Source organism: Trachymyrmex septentrionalis, unplaced genomic scaffold (genome assembly GCF_001594115.1).
Source record: "Trachymyrmex septentrionalis isolate Tsep2-gDNA-1 unplaced genomic scaffold, Tsep1.0 scaffold9, whole genome shotgun sequence".
NCBI classification, from domain to species: Eukaryota; Metazoa; Arthropoda; class Insecta; order Hymenoptera; family Formicidae; genus Trachymyrmex; species Trachymyrmex septentrionalis.
This window is the reverse complement of record NW_017306091.1, coordinates 2,146,997-2,164,150: the sequence shown is the minus strand read 5'-3', so window position 1 is coordinate 2,164,150 and position 17,154 is coordinate 2,146,997. Positions and strand designations below refer to the sequence as shown.

General features: G+C 33.5%; 2 protein-coding genes across 9 annotated transcripts in view; one reads left to right on the top strand and one right to left on the bottom strand.

Annotated features, from left to right (window-relative positions):
* The window catches only part of LOC108755937 (S phase cyclin A-associated protein in the endoplasmic reticulum), a 42,694-nt gene extending 27,956 nt beyond the window's left edge, over positions 1 to 14,738 (bottom strand). Inside the window, exons 1-11 of one of the 6 annotated variants that reach the window (XM_018499386.1) lie at positions 14,689 to 14,738; positions 13,172 to 13,395; positions 11,730 to 13,033; positions 10,659 to 11,401; positions 10,097 to 10,577; positions 9,745 to 9,927; positions 9,416 to 9,667; positions 8,892 to 9,338; positions 8,701 to 8,810; positions 8,485 to 8,608; positions 40 to 203 (exon numbers count right to left, since the gene is read on the bottom strand). In XM_018499386.1, coding sequence (XP_018354888.1) covers positions 40 to 203; positions 8,485 to 8,608; positions 8,701 to 8,810; positions 8,892 to 9,338; positions 9,416 to 9,667; positions 9,745 to 9,927; positions 10,097 to 10,577; positions 10,659 to 11,401; positions 11,730 to 13,033; positions 13,172 to 13,382 — 4,019 coding nt within the window. In that variant the 5' untranslated portion in view covers positions 13,383 to 13,395; positions 14,689 to 14,738. Of the gene's footprint in view, positions 1 to 39; positions 204 to 8,484; positions 8,609 to 8,700; positions 8,811 to 8,891; positions 9,339 to 9,415; positions 9,668 to 9,744; positions 9,928 to 10,096; positions 10,578 to 10,658; positions 11,402 to 11,729; positions 13,034 to 13,171; positions 13,396 to 13,710; positions 13,740 to 14,186; positions 14,257 to 14,353; positions 14,377 to 14,552 lie in introns of those variants that run through there. The other 5 variants (XM_018499383.1, XM_018499385.1, XM_018499384.1 and 2 more) reach the window with 5 other exon arrangements.
* The window catches only part of LOC108755939, a 4,184-nt gene continuing 1,474 nt past the window's right edge, over positions 14,445 to 17,154 (top strand). Inside the window, exons 1-7 of one of the 3 annotated variants that reach the window (XM_018499391.1) lie at positions 14,445 to 14,516; positions 15,418 to 15,539; positions 15,879 to 15,983; positions 16,086 to 16,151; positions 16,235 to 16,353; positions 16,561 to 16,836; positions 16,948 to 17,153. In XM_018499391.1, the coding sequence (XP_018354893.1) occupies positions 15,492 to 15,539; positions 15,879 to 15,983; positions 16,086 to 16,151; positions 16,235 to 16,353; positions 16,561 to 16,836; positions 16,948 to 17,153 (820 nt within the window). In that variant the 5' untranslated portion in view covers positions 14,445 to 14,516; positions 15,418 to 15,491. Of the gene's footprint in view, positions 14,517 to 14,883; positions 14,926 to 15,381; positions 15,540 to 15,878; positions 15,984 to 16,085; positions 16,152 to 16,234; positions 16,354 to 16,560; positions 16,837 to 16,947; position 17,154 lie in introns of those variants that run through there. The other 2 variants (XM_018499389.1, XM_018499388.1) reach the window with 2 other exon arrangements.

The window sequence follows — 17,154 nt, the reverse complement described above, 5'->3', positions numbered from 1 at the left end:
TAAGGCTATATTCATAAATTGAGCGTTTGAAGGACTTACCCAGCAATATCTTGAACGCGAGTCTGCAAGACCGTTTTCTCAAAGGGCTCTTCAGGGATCAGGCTGCACAGCAATTGCGTCGCGCTGGCGGCTACTGTACCGTTTCCGGTTGAATTGGCGGATACATCCTGAGTCTGAGCGTGGTCGTCGAGACTAGTCAGAGTCTGTGAAAGAGAAACTCGGTGGTAGTTGCAACGAACGAATATAACACTTTCGTGAAATCGTCCTATAAAGCCTAGAAAATAATGATATGCTTTTTAACGAATTTTATTCTCTATCCTTTAATCCTGTATTTTTAGATGCGGCGATTCGTATATTCGGAATTGATTAAAAGGAACATCGAAATTTCATCGATTTTCGTATCCGGTTGCAAATGGTCTCAGTTCTGGAACAGACCGATCGACTTAAATGTACAAAGAGAGGTAGAATTATAAAAGTAATCAGAAAGTATTTTCAACTGTTTTCAATTCTCTGCGATGTCTCTATCGTAGGACTTCGCGGAGTGTACTCTCAGCTATTAAAATCGAAAAATAACATCCGTATACAAACATACGCATCATCAATATTTATTTAAAATTCAAAGAGAGAAGGATTTGTCAAAGAGAATCGTATATGTACTTATAATTCTCGTGTACTTAATACCGCGAAAGAATCGCAGTGAATGAAAAGGAAAAGGAGGGAATCGTAAGGTATAGCGAGAAATGTGAGAACTGGAATCCATTAGACTTCAGTGTACAATTACGCGTCGCAATTGAGGTGACGAAAAAAGTGACGAAAGGTTTGAAATGTAAAAGGAGAGGGAGGAATATATCATTCTCCGATCACACAGACATGCTAAATTCGACCGTTGTCGAAATATTCGATATATTAAATATGAGGTAAACGAAGCCACTGATATCGAAGTCATTATCTGTATTTTTTGCAAGAGCATGCTCGTCGAACGATCAAGGAGTCGATTTTCTCATACCATCCGTGCCCGAAAGAATTAAAGGAATTTCAGCATATTTTTTACTAAGGCTTTTACTAGGATACCATTACACCGGTCAGCTAGTTATGTACTTAGCGTCCAATTCCAGTCGATCGACCAGACACAGCGAATTCCTAATAGGTTGAGTCATTGTTACAGGCCCGTTAATCTCGAGACGAGCTGGACAGCACGCACACGTACACGCGCATTTAGAACGCTAAATTAGTGGTAACGAGTCAAAAGGTTTCGATAAGAATTCTGGAGACAGGAATATGGGGTCCTAAACGATTTTGCCTCGGTCTCGATAAGCCGTTCGAAGAATTCTATAGAAAAGCTGTACGCTACACGTTCGTCCACTTTTATTTAATTCTGAAAAATATCACACACGAAAATCCTACAGTATACGTTACGATTTTTTATATTATAGATTTTTATACGCGATATAGATTCGAGAATAGATCCCCTGAGCTGTGAATATTGCTACGTATCGCGAATTGCGCCGAAAATTACGCTTAGATTTCAGTCGAAAATAAAAGCGTTTTTTTTTTTTCGATGACTTATGATGATCGATTTCTTAAACATCTGCATTTGTTCCGAGTTATTCGAATTTTTCGTAAAAAAAAACCTCATTCAAATTAAGCAATTCCTCATTTTATTCTCTACGATAATATCACAAAGAGTATACTTATAAACATTATGAAAGTTGAAGAATAAATCTGAATATTTTATTCTCTTTTGATTGATATGTTTAAGCACTTCGAAAACACATATGCGGCATATATTTGTTATTGAATTTTAGAAGATCGACAGTACATCGTAGACAGAAAATATTGACGCGCGTAATCTTTTAAGAACTATTGTTGCACCGGGCGGGCCTTCGGATGGAAAAGATAATGTTACGAACCGGCCGCTCATGAGAGGTAGCGAAATAATCTCCCACGGAACATTAAAAAGTGGTTTGACCACTGCCTTGACAAATTCAATCCCATCCGTATCCAGAAAGGAAAAAGGGCTGCCACGACTTTCTGATACGGGGCGAATGAAAACAAGACGCCAGCGAGACGTTGAAATTTCGAGGAATGCATATATCGGGGTATGTGCGACCATAAACAGGAGATGCTTTTATGTTAATCCAGTTCTTTCCAAACTAAGCGTCACGGAAAGAGCAAATCGATGAGAAAAAGATTTTAGAGAGTTCTATGAGACGCTGATAAAATAGCACGTATTCTATATTATAATTCTACGATCGATCAATTTATATACCTTTACATTCTCATTTTACTTACGGAGTAATCACTATTCTTTTTTTCTTACAATTGTTACACAATGGATCTCCAAAAGCAGAAAGTTTAATTAAATGGACAATATTTATTGTCGCACGGAAAGAATGATTTTGCTAAAGTATTTAAAAATTAAGCTGCACAGATCTATAAATGATGATTTTGTTGGACCATCAAAATAATTAGTAGAACGTTTAAACATTGATGTCAATGCTGCAAATAGTTTTAACATTTTAGCGCCCTACATTATTATTTTGACGGTCTAAGCAATATTATTTTCAGATCTCTCTGTATCCAGCTAAATTTTTAGACACTTCAACAAAACCGTTCTTTCCGTGCAGTATAATAAATACCATAAATCTGAATTTTTATTTTCTCGGCGAGAATTTCAAAACGCTAAACGTTTTAAAAATATACGCGGCGAAAAATAAAGGAGATAACCAACAAGACGCGTGCTGGGCGATTCCGTGTATATTTTTCATATTTTTCACAGGTACAATTTATATATATTTTTTTGCGTTTAACAATGTATTGTCTACTGTAAAATCGTTGCATCTCCTTTACATCGATCTACGTCGCTCGGACTTCAATTCATTTGGCTCAGAGGACATGTTGTATTTTCCCCTCTTTTTTTATTTTACGGTCAACGAATACAGTTTCTAGTCATCGAGAAATCGTTTTCCCGGGATGCAGCCACGCATAAATACATATATGAATTCGAGAAACGAAAGAGGGATACTGTACCGATCGCGAACGGTTTCTAGCGATTTACGTGGAACTGAAGATTTGTTTGGCCAACGAACTAGATTAGGAAATGTTCACGGAGGTGGGAGGGGATTGGCGAACCCCTTAAAATGATTCGTCTCTTTGTGTAATGGTCCAGAGCAGAAAGTTCGTCTCAACCCCAGCGGGGTGAATTAAAGCGATCCTTTATTTCAATTTTCTTAAATTTTGAATCGATTAGAAACCGCCGTTCTCGTTCACGAAACCTGCTGCGATTCGTCAAGTACCAAAGAAATAAATGCAATACACTCGGAAACAAGAAGCTCGTATATCCACGAGTCCCTAATTTATTTTCTTCCATCTCGAACACGCGGCTTGTATATACGTTTAATTCGGTGCAGTGCGATCCCAACTTCGATTGCACCTTGGCCGCATGAAAACGCGTATACATCGGGAAACACGGCAAATACAAGCAGTTATAAAGATAACGCGGGAGGGCACCGCGTCTATAATCCCCGCTTATCGCTGAATTTTTAATTTGGCGAGAGTTTTTATCACCGTCGCGCGCTTTACGACGTCTTTTTCTAGTCCATTTAGCAACGAGGTGACTCCCTCGCTTCCATTTTCTCGAGAATCGCATATATGGAGACAAGCCTGACCAATAATACCGTACGGTCTAACGATAAACGAAGCTACACGATGCCTATACGAAAGCACGAGCAATAAAGAGTAGAATGCCGGTATAAAACAGGTGAATTCGTTCCGAATATCCGCTTAAGCCGAACGGAATTTTGTAATTATTGTAAGATGACGATAAAACGAACACGTGTTTCTTGACTATTGTGTTACAAGTGTTATCATCACGTTAATAAAAGTACAGAGAAAATTCGAGTGGAGTAAAACCGAGTGATGAAAGAATAACGATACGCAGAATAGAGGCATGTGAGCAAACCTTCATTTTTATTAATTACACTGTTTGAAAAAAATAACTTTCGAGCACAAGAATGAAAGTAATCATTTCCCAGTTTTTTTTTTTTTTTTTTTTTTTTTTTTTTTTTTTTTTATAAGCACTAAATATGTAATTTCAATTGCGACAAAACTTGTTCAACATGTCATAAATTGTAATCATAATATAACCAAACTATACTAAAGCAGCTCTTTTTGCAGCTTGAGCAGTCAAAAATAATATTGTCATTGAGTAAATAGTTTATACGTATCATAAAAAATGTAGTTATACTAAGAAAAAAAAAGTTGAAAGTGACATTTTCTTCGATATTTATTGATTACAAAAAAATTTGACTATGATAATGAAATTGTAGCTTATTAATTGTAAAAAAAAAATAAAACAGATTGTTTATTTACTAAGGTAGCAAGAAGTAACATTTTCCTATTTAAACATATAAAGATCAATGAATAAACATTATACCTCACAAATAAATTTTGAAGTATCTTTTTCTCCGAAATTTTATATCACAAAAAAAGTAGTTAAATTTTATACGTCTCATCTTATAGTAAAAGTAAAAAAAAAGGGTATCAAAGATACATATATACTACGGGCACTTTTCTAAAACACGTATGAAGTAGTGGAGGATATTTTACGACTTTCTCGGAAGCTATTTTTGCGAATGAACTCCTCCTCGTCCGATGAAAGATTCAAGTATTCGAATATCATCCGTCATCGGATGATATCGTAAAATCGTGAAATCTCGTCGATCGTCGACGACGCGGCAGCAGGAAAATTGCAGAGCGCATTTCGTATTCTAGGACGTGCGAAGAGGTCGTTGAAAAAGCGCCTCTGATAGACGGCGGTGGAAGAGGAGGAAGAGGAAGAGGAGGAAGAGGAGGACGAGACAAAAGATTAGGCCGGGTCCTCGAAATCGGGGCTTGATGGAAGTGGAAACAGAAGTACCCCACGCACACGCGTTCTCCCGCGTGGACGGACTTTCCTTTCACTCTGTACAACCCGAGCTCCATCCGCGCGCGTGTTGTGCGTGTATGCGCGCGCGCGAGCGCGAGCGTGAGCGTGAGCGAGCGCGTGATGCGTGCGTGCGTATCTGTATGTGGGTGACGTCACTAAAAGCTCTCTCGCCGCTAATGCATTTGCGGAGGGGGATCCTTGGAAGAGGGGACAGGAAGGAGGTGGCGCCAGTGCCGTATCTATGGAGCGTGAAGAATCGATGGCGAAATCACGCCGATGAATTCCCGTCGTTGGCGAAGCCACGAGATGATCGGCTGGAGGAAAAGAAAAAAAGGTAACGCGCGGAGTCTGCTGTAACCACCATACGGTTGAAAGCATGAATTCTTCGCGCTGACGAGAGAGAGAGAGAGAGAGAGAGAGAGATGCGGCTGTGGCCGCGTAAATAACGGGAAAAAAATCCGAGAAAAAGAGAGAGAGGAATCGTCCTATTACAAATTCCAGATAAAAGCATGAAAAATGAATGTGAGTTCGTATAACGACTTTTTTTTATACTTCTTTGATAGATTTCATCGCGTCCTCCTCTTGTTGTTGCACAGAGATATCACACGCCGCGCATTTGCGCAAAAGGGAACAAAAAATAACGATCGATCGCAGTAATTATATTTGTCGTTTTGTAATTAACTGCATAAAGCACTCAATATTTCATCGACATGTAGATATACAAAATGACACAACGCCAGACGCATGTAAATCGAATTAAACCGAACCATATTGTTTTGCTAACCGCGCACACCAAGCCGTGATCAAATATTTTTAATTAATTGAACCGCGAATCCGATGAAAAAGGATAAATATATGTATATATTTAAAAAGTGCAATTTATATTTTAAGTATACATTTTCTCTTAGTAATATGATCTAATTTCGGAAAGAGTTACTTCAAAAAATAATAAAATGTCAAAGCACAGAGACAAAATATCTATATAATTTCAATCAATTGTATAGTCGTCGCTTAATTCACGAATTTTTTATTATACAGAAAATTTTTTATTAACGTTTGACGATGATATCATCACTACTGTAACTATTTAAATCGACATCAATATCAGTACATCCATGATTAACCCTCCATCGATAATGCGGGGTCTTTTAAAACACGTTGGTGTTTTTATTAATTTTTTAAAAAATGAACAGACAGCGAGATTCGGTATCTTTAAAAACTTAATAGTTAAGATTGTGTATGTACAATGACGTCAGTATTCATTGGGTTTTGTTGGAAGGATGAACAGGAGAAGTCGTGCCTCTGCTGTCAGCAACTCATGTTACAAAATCATGTAAAATTCTGTGTAAATGTAAATAAAAAATTTGAATTTCGTGTTTCATATCTTCTCGTCACGCTAATTTCAATAAGTATAGAATATATATATATAAGTACATAACAAAGTATATAAAAAATTATAAGTACATATATAAAAAAAATTTTACTTTTAAAATAGATTTTTCAGTGTTTTACATCATTTTTCATTTATGTAATTTCAGAAAAATCAACATTTATGGAGATATATCAGACAACATAATTCATATTCAAAATATTCAAAATTGCAAATTATGATCGAAAAATTCACATAGCTGGTGGAAGGTTGATAAATGCAAATTTAGTGTATTGCTCGAATGCAATCGTTGTTGCTATTAGAATTGAGATATTTTGCTTTTCTATCCAAACTTTAAGTACGCTTCTCGAAATTAGTATGTTGTATTTCTTTTATTTATCGGGGAAGCGATACGTGCCTAGTGCGACACTCAAACGAGTCCGAAAGGCAACCGCGTGACGTGAAATCATGGATCCCCGAGATTCTTAATCCTTATTTTGACAAGTCGGACAGAATGGACAGGATGACAGGGACACGTCGTCTTTACCGTCGACCCTTTCTTGTCCTCGAAATGAGATAAAAAAAAAAGAAAAAGGTAAAAAAGGGAGAAAGAAAAAGATAAAACAAGCTGTAATCTACATGCCTATCTAACACATTAGCTCGCTTTAGAAGACGATGCTCGTTATGTTCGTTTGTGCTCGTTCGATACGGATATCACCGTGTACTTTGGCTCGCGTCCTTATTGAATAAACTTTTATTTGTAAGATCTTCAGACAATTGTTGGAAACAAGCAAATAATGCTACTCGTCTATTTTTCTAAAGATTGATTTATGATATGATTCCACACACATCACTTTTTTTAATAAACCAATCTCTATAAAAATCGACGGGTAAAATTTTCTTATAACTAAATATAGAACGGAATTTCGTTGTCTATTTAATTATCCCTGAAATTTAATTTACAGAAATTGCCGAATTACAACCATAATCCGCAGCTCGTTGATGCTTTATTGACATTGATGATGAGTAAAGAATAAGAACTATTATTGCTGCGATCATAATTGAATGAACACAAGTCAAAAATAAATTAAGATATACTTCGTTTTGAAAATTAATTCTTTTTATTTCTTTTTCAAATTATAATATAAATAATATTTTGGAAACTGAATTCAAGGATTCCTATTCGAGTAAATTGATTCTCTTCTTGTCAGAGGGCAGCACTTACCAGATAAAATACCGTCGATACCACGCGCGACTCATACTTTATATAATATATTTATAAAGTTATATTCAGAATGCAAAATGGACAATTCTACAATGCTAAAATCAAGAATTTTTTATAGGAACTCAAGAAAATTAACGTGAAATCAGTATCACGTATTGGAGATTGAGATTGACTTTAATCAAATTCAGATTAATTTAATCGACGATTAATTTATCAAGTAAGATATTTACAATATCTTAATGTGAAAAACAAACAATTTATTATCATCAATTTTTTGACACACGAAAAGAAACATTAAATTAGGTTAAAACAATTAATTACATAATAAAATTTTGATTTAAGCAATTCGGAGTCGATTAATTGTTGGTTAAGTGGTATTATTCTCAAGATTACGAATTGAAAATTAGATTTCAACCAAAAAGGACAAAGCAAATCAAAATTAAAATTATCTGATTGAAATCTGATTCTAGTTAGGTAATAGTCAAAATCTAATTTAAGTTTTCGCATTTTAATTTAAAATGTTTAAAGATATTGTGCCTTAAAATTCATTACTATGGCGAAGAAAAATCCGACTGAATAATAGATATATTAATATTTAACAATTCTGGCGTTGATGTAATAGAATTAAAAAATACGTTAACGAAACACAGAAATATCGAGAGTATGATTTATAGGAAAAGAAATGAAATATTCTCTTATGATCAATATAATGCCTACAGTTAATTTAGGCCCGGTTTTTAAATTTTAACTTGTGGTTAGACTTAACCTGATGTTTTATCCAATGGATTTCATCTATGATAATGTCATTGGATGAAACATCAGGTTGAGCTTAATTACAAATTAATCAGACATTGAAATATTGAGCCTTAGAATCATTTGTTTTTTTTAATTTGAAATCAGAAACTAAAGAGTACAGCATACAATCACGTATTATTGGTTTCTTTAAAATAAATAGGAACTTACCTCTAAACGTTGTAAAAGTAGATCTAGTATAACAAGAATTTTGTTGCTTAATAAAATGGCTTCTGTACTTTCTGTGTTTCCACTGACCCCTGCTTTGTACACTCGGCACAACGATGTAATTACTCTAAAAGATTTTATATACAAGTATAAGATATCTCATAATACATATTAACTAAAAAGTTTATTATACTTAATATATACTTAATATATACTTACTTATTCGGTAAAATGTGAGCTGCATTTTGTATATTTAAACCTAGATTCAATAAATTCGTTAAAGTGTCAAATCCATTCAAATATCTAAAAGTATCTTGATCAAGTGGACACTGAAATAAAATAAACAGAACATAATTATATTGAAGTAATGTAAAAAACGGAAAGAATATTATTATCTCTACAGAACCTACCGATTTGGAGAACGCTCGAACAATTTCCCCTAAGCAGCGTTCCAAGGTGGCCAATGCTATGTTTGACCATGCTGATTTGGAATGATTATTATATAATCTGTCTAATTCTTTCAAATTGCGCCGGAATTTGGCTTTATTGGCCGATTCAACAGATAAATTTTGATTAATCTCACTTTTGTATTTGTCTTCCCATTCCTGTCCGCGTGAGCTCATACGTTGTTTTATTTTCCTGCATCGGCGTTTTAGCGCTTTTTGCTTCTCTTTCGCAGCCTTGTTGTTGTTTGCGTTATTATTATTAACTATGGTGACAGGAACGTCCCGTATCTGTGCAATATTAAAACGCTGAAGTTCATCTCGCGATGGCTCGCGGTTATCATGCGCGTTTCGTACTGCCTCAAGATGCGTCTTCCCTTTCAAGTGACTTAGAAGATGCACTTCGTTAGATATCTGTAAAATATACAAACGCAATCAGCCTCGTTAAAAAGAAAAAAAGATCACGCTGCGTATTTATGCGGGAAGCTTACAATTGTGCCACATAGAGAACATTGTTTTTGAGCAGGATAGGATTTGAGAGTAGGTGGCACTTCCTCTGATCTTAAAATTGAAGATTCAACCGCACGTTGCCGAATGTGCTCGATGTTTTCCACATGTCGTCTAGCGGATTCTTGCTGTTTTTGTGCTATTTTCTTCTGCAGCTCTTCCTGATTAGCTAGTTGAGCTGCATGAAGTGCCGACAAGCGTTCTTCGCGATCTCGTGCTTTTTCTCTCGCTAGTTCCTACAAAGTTAAAATTGGTAAACTTAAAAATTCTAAAAATGAAGATAATGGTATATAAACGATAATAATTTACATACTTGTCGTTCTTTTTCTCTTTCAAGTTGCATTTTGCCAACCCTTTCCTCACGTTCTCGTCGTGCCTGTTTCATTTTTTGTATTCGTAACTGCCGTTCTGCCTCCAAAGCCCTTCGACGTTCTTCAGCTGCAGCTTCTTTGGCAGCTTTCTCCTCTTGTCGCCGTTGACGTTCTTCTTGAATACCCTATACAGTAAACTCCACACTTGTTAAAAATATAATAATAATAATATACTAATAATATGTGTGTATTATAAATGTTATATATAATTTTAGATTAAAAAAAAAATTTTTGAATTTTTGAATTTTATTATTAAAAACATTATCTTTTCTGAGGACACACATATATGTATACCTGTAATCTCTCTTCTTGTTCTTGACATAATGCCATAAAATCATGTCTCTTATTTTGTGCCTCCAGTTCATTGATAAAAGCTATTTCCTTCAACTTCGAATCTTCATCATGTGCTTTCCTTACTATTTCTAATAAATGTTGAGTTCTGTTTTCTTCTGCCCTCTTAAGTTTCATTTCCATTCTGATCCTTTTGTCCTCTATTAACTGATTTTTTGCACTTTTGACGTCTTCCACCTTATTCAATAATTCTCGCAATCGTTGCGATTTCTCCATAAGTAGCTTTTGACGTTTATGCTGAGCACATGCTTGTTTTGCTTGATATCTTCTTAATGTTTCAGGAAGCGATCTTTTTCGTGATGGAGATGAAAGTTTCTGATGCAGTTCTAAAGCACGTCCGGGATGGCGAGCTACTAATGCACGCAATTGTGCAAGAGTATCGACTCGTTCCGCCCAAGACATTCCTTCTAACATATTTCCATACCTATAACATTCATTGTATTAATAAACTTTAGTAATCCTATCGAGACTTAAACAATACACTTTATGCATAGCTTTTATATACCTATCTTCTAAACTAATATCATCAGTGACTACACTAAGCGGTACTACAGGTTCGTCTTCCATTTCGAGAACCATTTCACCATCCGTTTCGTCTGTTTCAGTGTCAACGTCAATTTCAGTGGATTCCAACTCCAAAATCTGCCGTTTTAAGGACGCCTCTTCATCTGATAGCTGTTGAGATCTTTGAGAATCTGCTTCTTCCGTCTTCCTCTCTTCCTCTAAAATAATTCTTTCCCTCTCTGCCTGAGCGGTCATAAACTGTTGTATACGTTTCTCAAGTAATTCTGCATCATTCTTAAAGATAGCTGCGATCACTGATGTCGAATTAGTATCACACAAATTTATTGTGTTCTTTTTAAGTGTGTCTTCAAGATTACTTTTAATCGTAGATGTTATATATTCTCCTTTAACTTTTTCAACCTCATTATTCATATTTTTGCCAGTTTTTCCTACAATACATTTCTTCTTTTGTTTGTTTCCGTCAGGAGTATAACTAGTTTTCTTCAACTTCTCTGCTGGACTTTCTATTGATAAAGCTGGTAAAGATAGAGCAGTACTTGGTTTATGAAAGCGTGTGGACATATTCAAGTTATGAGTGCTTCCTCTTCTGCAACGATTTCTTACTGTTTGCCAGCCATCACTTTCATCTTTTAACTTTGGAGATACTGTTTGCTTAGTTAAAACTTCTACTGATCCGTTCATGTCTCTATTTTGATCTTTTTTTAAAGTATTTTGTTCCGATAACTGAAAAAATATTATATTATTCATACACAATATATTTGAATTAAATTATTAATTTCAACTAAAAATATATATTTATAATTAAAAAAATGTAAACTAATATATAATAATATCAATAAAATTTACTATGTACAAATTATTAATTACAAATTTGTAAAAAAATTATAAAAAGTTTCATATAAACAAAACAATTAAAAAAAAAAAATATATATATATATGCATATATTTTGTATAAATTCTCGAAATTAAAATCTACTTTTACTATATCCATAATCTTATAAACAATATAATAGTTTAATAAATATATTGAATTAGAAGAATATATACATACCTTATTTTCAGGAGTTTGAAACCGTCCTCTCACAATAACAGATGTTCCAGGCCTTCTTTTACTTGAGGCAGGTAAATTTTTATCACTTAAACAAGTTTTACTTCTAACAAACTTTGGAGTTTCGGATGAAATTGACGACTGTTCTTTGGATCTTTTTGTCTGCGATACGGTTGAATAGGCTGGTCTATCCGTGCTAATTATCACAGGGTTTTTCTCAATGTTGTTAGATGCATTCTGAATATCTTTAGTATTTGATTTGTCACTGATTTGCTTATTTATTTGGCAATCAACCTGATTTATCTTTTCTGAAGTACTCTGAACAATGGCTGTCTTTGTACTTAACTTTTCAGTATTAACGTTGTTTTCGCACTTTCTATTACTATCTTTTATAACTTTGGTATTAATTTCATTCTTTCCATTATTTTTATTATACGATAATTTGCTATCCATACTTTTTCCATCTGTCTTACCATCTTTAATGTTCATCCCATTATAATCCTTTTGCATAAGTTCACAATTAGGACATGAACTCAGCTGAACATTTTTATCACTTCTACACGTTTGTTCTCGTTTTTCTACAGATAAATTAGAATCCACTAGTTTTACAATGTTGCTATGCACACAGTCCTTTGTTTGTTTAGAAATATTTTTAACGTCCATTTTATTCTTCGAATCATATGTTATACCATCATTTAACGTCCTACGATCCACAAAGCTATTAGTTTTCGATTGCACTGTTTGTTTCACAAGAACTTTGTTAGATGTTTTCGTTGACATGGATTTTTCCTTATTTGCTATTTGATTTCCTGTTTTGTCTGCTCCATTCTTACGTTTCTCTTTAATATCAGAAGAACAATTCTTGCAAACATTGTTTTTACTATCTTTTAACAATTTATGGACAAATTCCTCTTTAGCATGGTTAACTTTATTGTCTGTTACAATCGGTTTATTTTCACATATAATTTGATCGACTGGACTTTTGCAAATTGATTCTGTCGGACTCAATCTCTGCAAGGGACTAGTGGACTTTGGAATTATCGTTGAATTCCACATCCGACAAGGAGACGTTTTCCTAACTTCCCAGGCCAATGGAGTTCGTCGTAACGGCGGTGCTGAATTTTCATAAGCCCACTTAACTTTAAACCATTCTATTAAATTATGGAAGTCTCGGGTATAGTTTTCTAGCACTAAAATAACTTCTTTGCACTCAGAAATATTTTCATCCTCTTCGCACGTTTGATAGATACCGTCGACTGCTCTTTGTAAATTCCCAAATAGAAACGCCCAATATCGTGCCTGTAATTCTAAATAAACAGTATACACTAATTAAAAGTTGAATAAACAACATAAATTGCAAAGATTTATTTAATAATTAACAATGTTTTAAACATTTATTCTGAGTATATATATATATATATATATAAACAAGAAAATTATCTTACCAGACTTTTTATCACGACCTGTAGAAGCGGACCTTACTCTCGTGGTTGGTTTCATTGATCGCTTTGTCGAACTTGATTGTATTTGTCTTGGTACACTGGGTGGTTTCTTCGTAATTTTCTCTGCGTTATTCGTGCCAACGGGTACATTAAAGGCTACCAAGTTTCTGGCTGCACGACCCTCTTCTTGGATAAGCAACCTAACGTCTGCCATTTTTCATAAATTCCTGGAATAACGATTGGCAGTATGTGAAATAGACAGATCTTTAACGTTAAAATAAAATATCATATGATATATCAAATATATCATATTATATTTGAATTAACTATTACTCCTTTAATTCTTATATCTATTGTTATCACTTTTAAACAAAAATCAAAACAATTTAATTTTCTTCATGTTATAAATTAGATTTATTATTCTTATTAAGATAAACTTAGTATTCATTCTTTTTTTATATTTTATATTAGTAATGTCACTTTGATTCCTTGAAATTAATAGTGCTTTTTAATCAACATATATTAAATAGGTATAATCTCACAGATCTCAGTAATTGTAGGTCTGTTTTTTATTCCTACGATAGACTACACTAGAACTGTCTTGCTTTTGTAATGTGTCAAACATATATATCTATCTCACTTTAGGTTCCAAAAGAATACTAGTTCAGCCACAAAAAACACAGATCTTATATTACAAATTACGGCATCAGCTTCAGAAGGTTAAAATTGACAAACATGTGGCTATTTATCAAATGTAGTTTGATAAAGTCATAATGAAAGAAACCTTTTAAGGCCTAGTTACACTAACGTTACTTCAATTTTAAGCGAGGCTTAAAACTCTCTTTATCCCTGTCTCTTTTCAGGTTTAAAACAAGATAGAGACAGAGTTTTAAGTTTCGCTTAAAATCAAAGTAACGTTGGTGCAACCAGACCTAAGTCATGATACAATCATGAGTAAAGTTCAAGAAATAGAAAGTGACGTATGTTAATTCGTATGAAAAACCCAACAATTATGTACAGAATAAAATAACAGCGGCAAACATTCGTGTGCGAGCGGACAGTCTCGCGCCGAATCACGAGGCTCCAAGAATAAATCGAGGACTCCAATCGTCGCACTGACATTGTAACAACACGCTTTACGAATGCCGCTATATTCAGCTCGAGGTTATACATAATATAACGTACGCGCGAAGTTGAGAGATAAACGCACTGTTTGAAGAAATGACGTTTACGCGACGACGACGTCGTCAGCTGGCTGCGACTAAACACGCGGTCAGCAGCTCCGAATTACATGAAAAATCGCCGCTGCTTGCCGACGATGAGATACCGTTCTGTCAAACAACGTGAAGTGAGTTACGTTTTGTTAGTATCGCGCGTGACCCACCTTCCAACCTGACGATTACGAAAGATCGGTGGAAGGTCGCCCGCACCTCGCGCGACTACTTCTCGGGAGTGACACTTGAGAAACGACGCATAATAACATCTTATGAAATCATACGTCAAAACGAATAAACATGGACCTCATGAATTCCGCAGCTGTTTATTGGTCGCACTGCTCACGATGGCGATGATGGCTGCACTGGAAACTGGAAACAGAGAGGTTCTTTGTTCTTCTTAGCTGAACTTCGTGCACTGTTCATCTTTCCTCTTTTTCTTTTCACATTGAAGAGAAAAAGAGGAAAGTGTACGGTGCATAAAGTTCAGCTGAAAAGAATGGACCAATGAAACAAGATTGTGAAATTGTGTAGAGAAACGTGGTATTACTTTTTTGTAGATAAAGATTTTCATATATTTTTAATTTTTCCCCCTTTTTCTTCTTAATGACTAATTGTATGTCTATTGCATATATCTATTTCATTTTGAATACAGAAAGCAAAATATAGAACTACAATTAAGGAATAAATCTTACATGTCTGTTTTATGTAGCTAAATTTTTTGATTTTTTTACTTTCCTTCTTTTCTTCTGTCATGTACATACCTATACAACTTTTTATGCAAAAAGTAAAAACATATCTTCATTTTGAAGTGTCAAAAGTGAAATAAAGTATAGCCATCTCACTCTAACTTATTGTACTACTATTCATCAGAACAGATAGAAAAAGAACAGACCTACAGAACAATTATAGGAATAAAGATAATTTTTTGACACTTCAAAATGAAGAAATAACGAGAAATTAGTACTATGGGTTTTTTAAATCCAATGGAAAGATTTTACAATTAATGAATTTGCATTTCCTTTCTTAAAATAGAAATTTTACAAGATACCTTGGGATGTAACATGTGCAACTGCATTAGATTTATAGTAAACTAAATATAATTAACGATGGAAATGTATGGCATCGACGAAGAAGACGAAGATGTTGTGATACAAGTATGATAAATCCATTCCTTAAACTTCTTAAATTCGATGTGCTTTAAAAACATATTTGCTGTCCTAAACAAAAAAAGGAGATTATATTTACGTTTATATATATTTTTTACCACTTTCCACAAAGCTAAAAATATTGGAAAAGAATAGTGGCTCTTTTTCAATTAAACATATATATAATTTTCATTTTAGAAACACATTATCTTATTTAACAAGCCACAGAGATAATCGAGATTAAGAATAATGAGAAGAACAATAAAAGTTTAGAATAACAAGTTACAAATCATGTATAATAATTAAGAATAATTACTCCCAAAAATCTAATCTTTATCTGTGTTACAGGGTAATGCTCTTTATGAGCATCTTTCAAAATTAGGTTATACAGACTTTGAAACTGTACCTGTGTCTAAGAGAACGGACTTCAAACAAGAGAATTGTTTGAATATTGTAATAAATTTTTATATTATATATAAAAACACATATACAAAGACATTAATAAATTGTATATGACATTTCTATATATATATATAACATCTCTGATTTTTCCAGGATATTAAGAATATTGTGAAAAAGATTTATACAAAATTATTTTCTCTTTATTCTTGGATAACACAGGTATTTTGTTTTGAAAAGAATTATATAATGACGTTATATGTATTTAATTGTTTTCTCTAATTTATTTTGTATATTGTTCGTAGGAGAAGAACAATTCTGAAAAACAATTGAGAGTTATTTTAAATGCAGAAGCTTTGTTAAACGACCATTTTTCTGTGATTAATAGCTTTATAACCAAGTGCAATAATAATTCTATAAAAAGGTAATTATAGAATAAGTCTAATAATTTTTTAAGTTATTATAATTATAATTTTTGAATTATTATAGAAACTATCGAAAAAGATAGCTAGTAAATCATTTTTGTGCTAATGTTTATGTAATATTTCTTTTATATAGAATTTGCAAAATGTACGACTGATTAAAATTGATGTTTTTCATTTAATAAAAAATGAAATTATTCATTTTACAGAATAACACTGCAAGAATTAATTATGGCTGGAGTTGTATTAGTCTCTTCAACATACATTTCATGGTGTAAATATAAGATATTGCCAACATTATTTGCATCATTTGCAATTTGTTGCGTCGGTTATATGAAATATTTACGTTTTTATACAAAAAGAAATCTAGAACATATCATATTATCACAAAATGAACTTTTTCTTATATGTAAAGATGGTCTTAAGATTTTACAACGTGATTATAAAATGAAATTGGATTCTGGATCATGTCTTCAACAATTTTCGTAAGTGTACAAAATCTGTATAAATTTTAAAAAATATTAATATTTCGTATGTTTATGTACACAAAGATTTAGATATGAACATTATTGTTATCCTACTTCTGTTTGTACTAGTCATTTCTTAGGTGAAAAGGTGCAACATCTAGAATCTCTAAAAGATGCTTTAATAAAATTTATGGGAAATATTTCCTATCTATATTACAAATGTTCACTGTCAATTGCAAAATTACTACCGCAAGATGTACTTAGCGAAGAGCTATTTACAAAATTCGAATGTAACTCATTTGAAACATCTGGTGAAATCAACTATCAAACATTAAA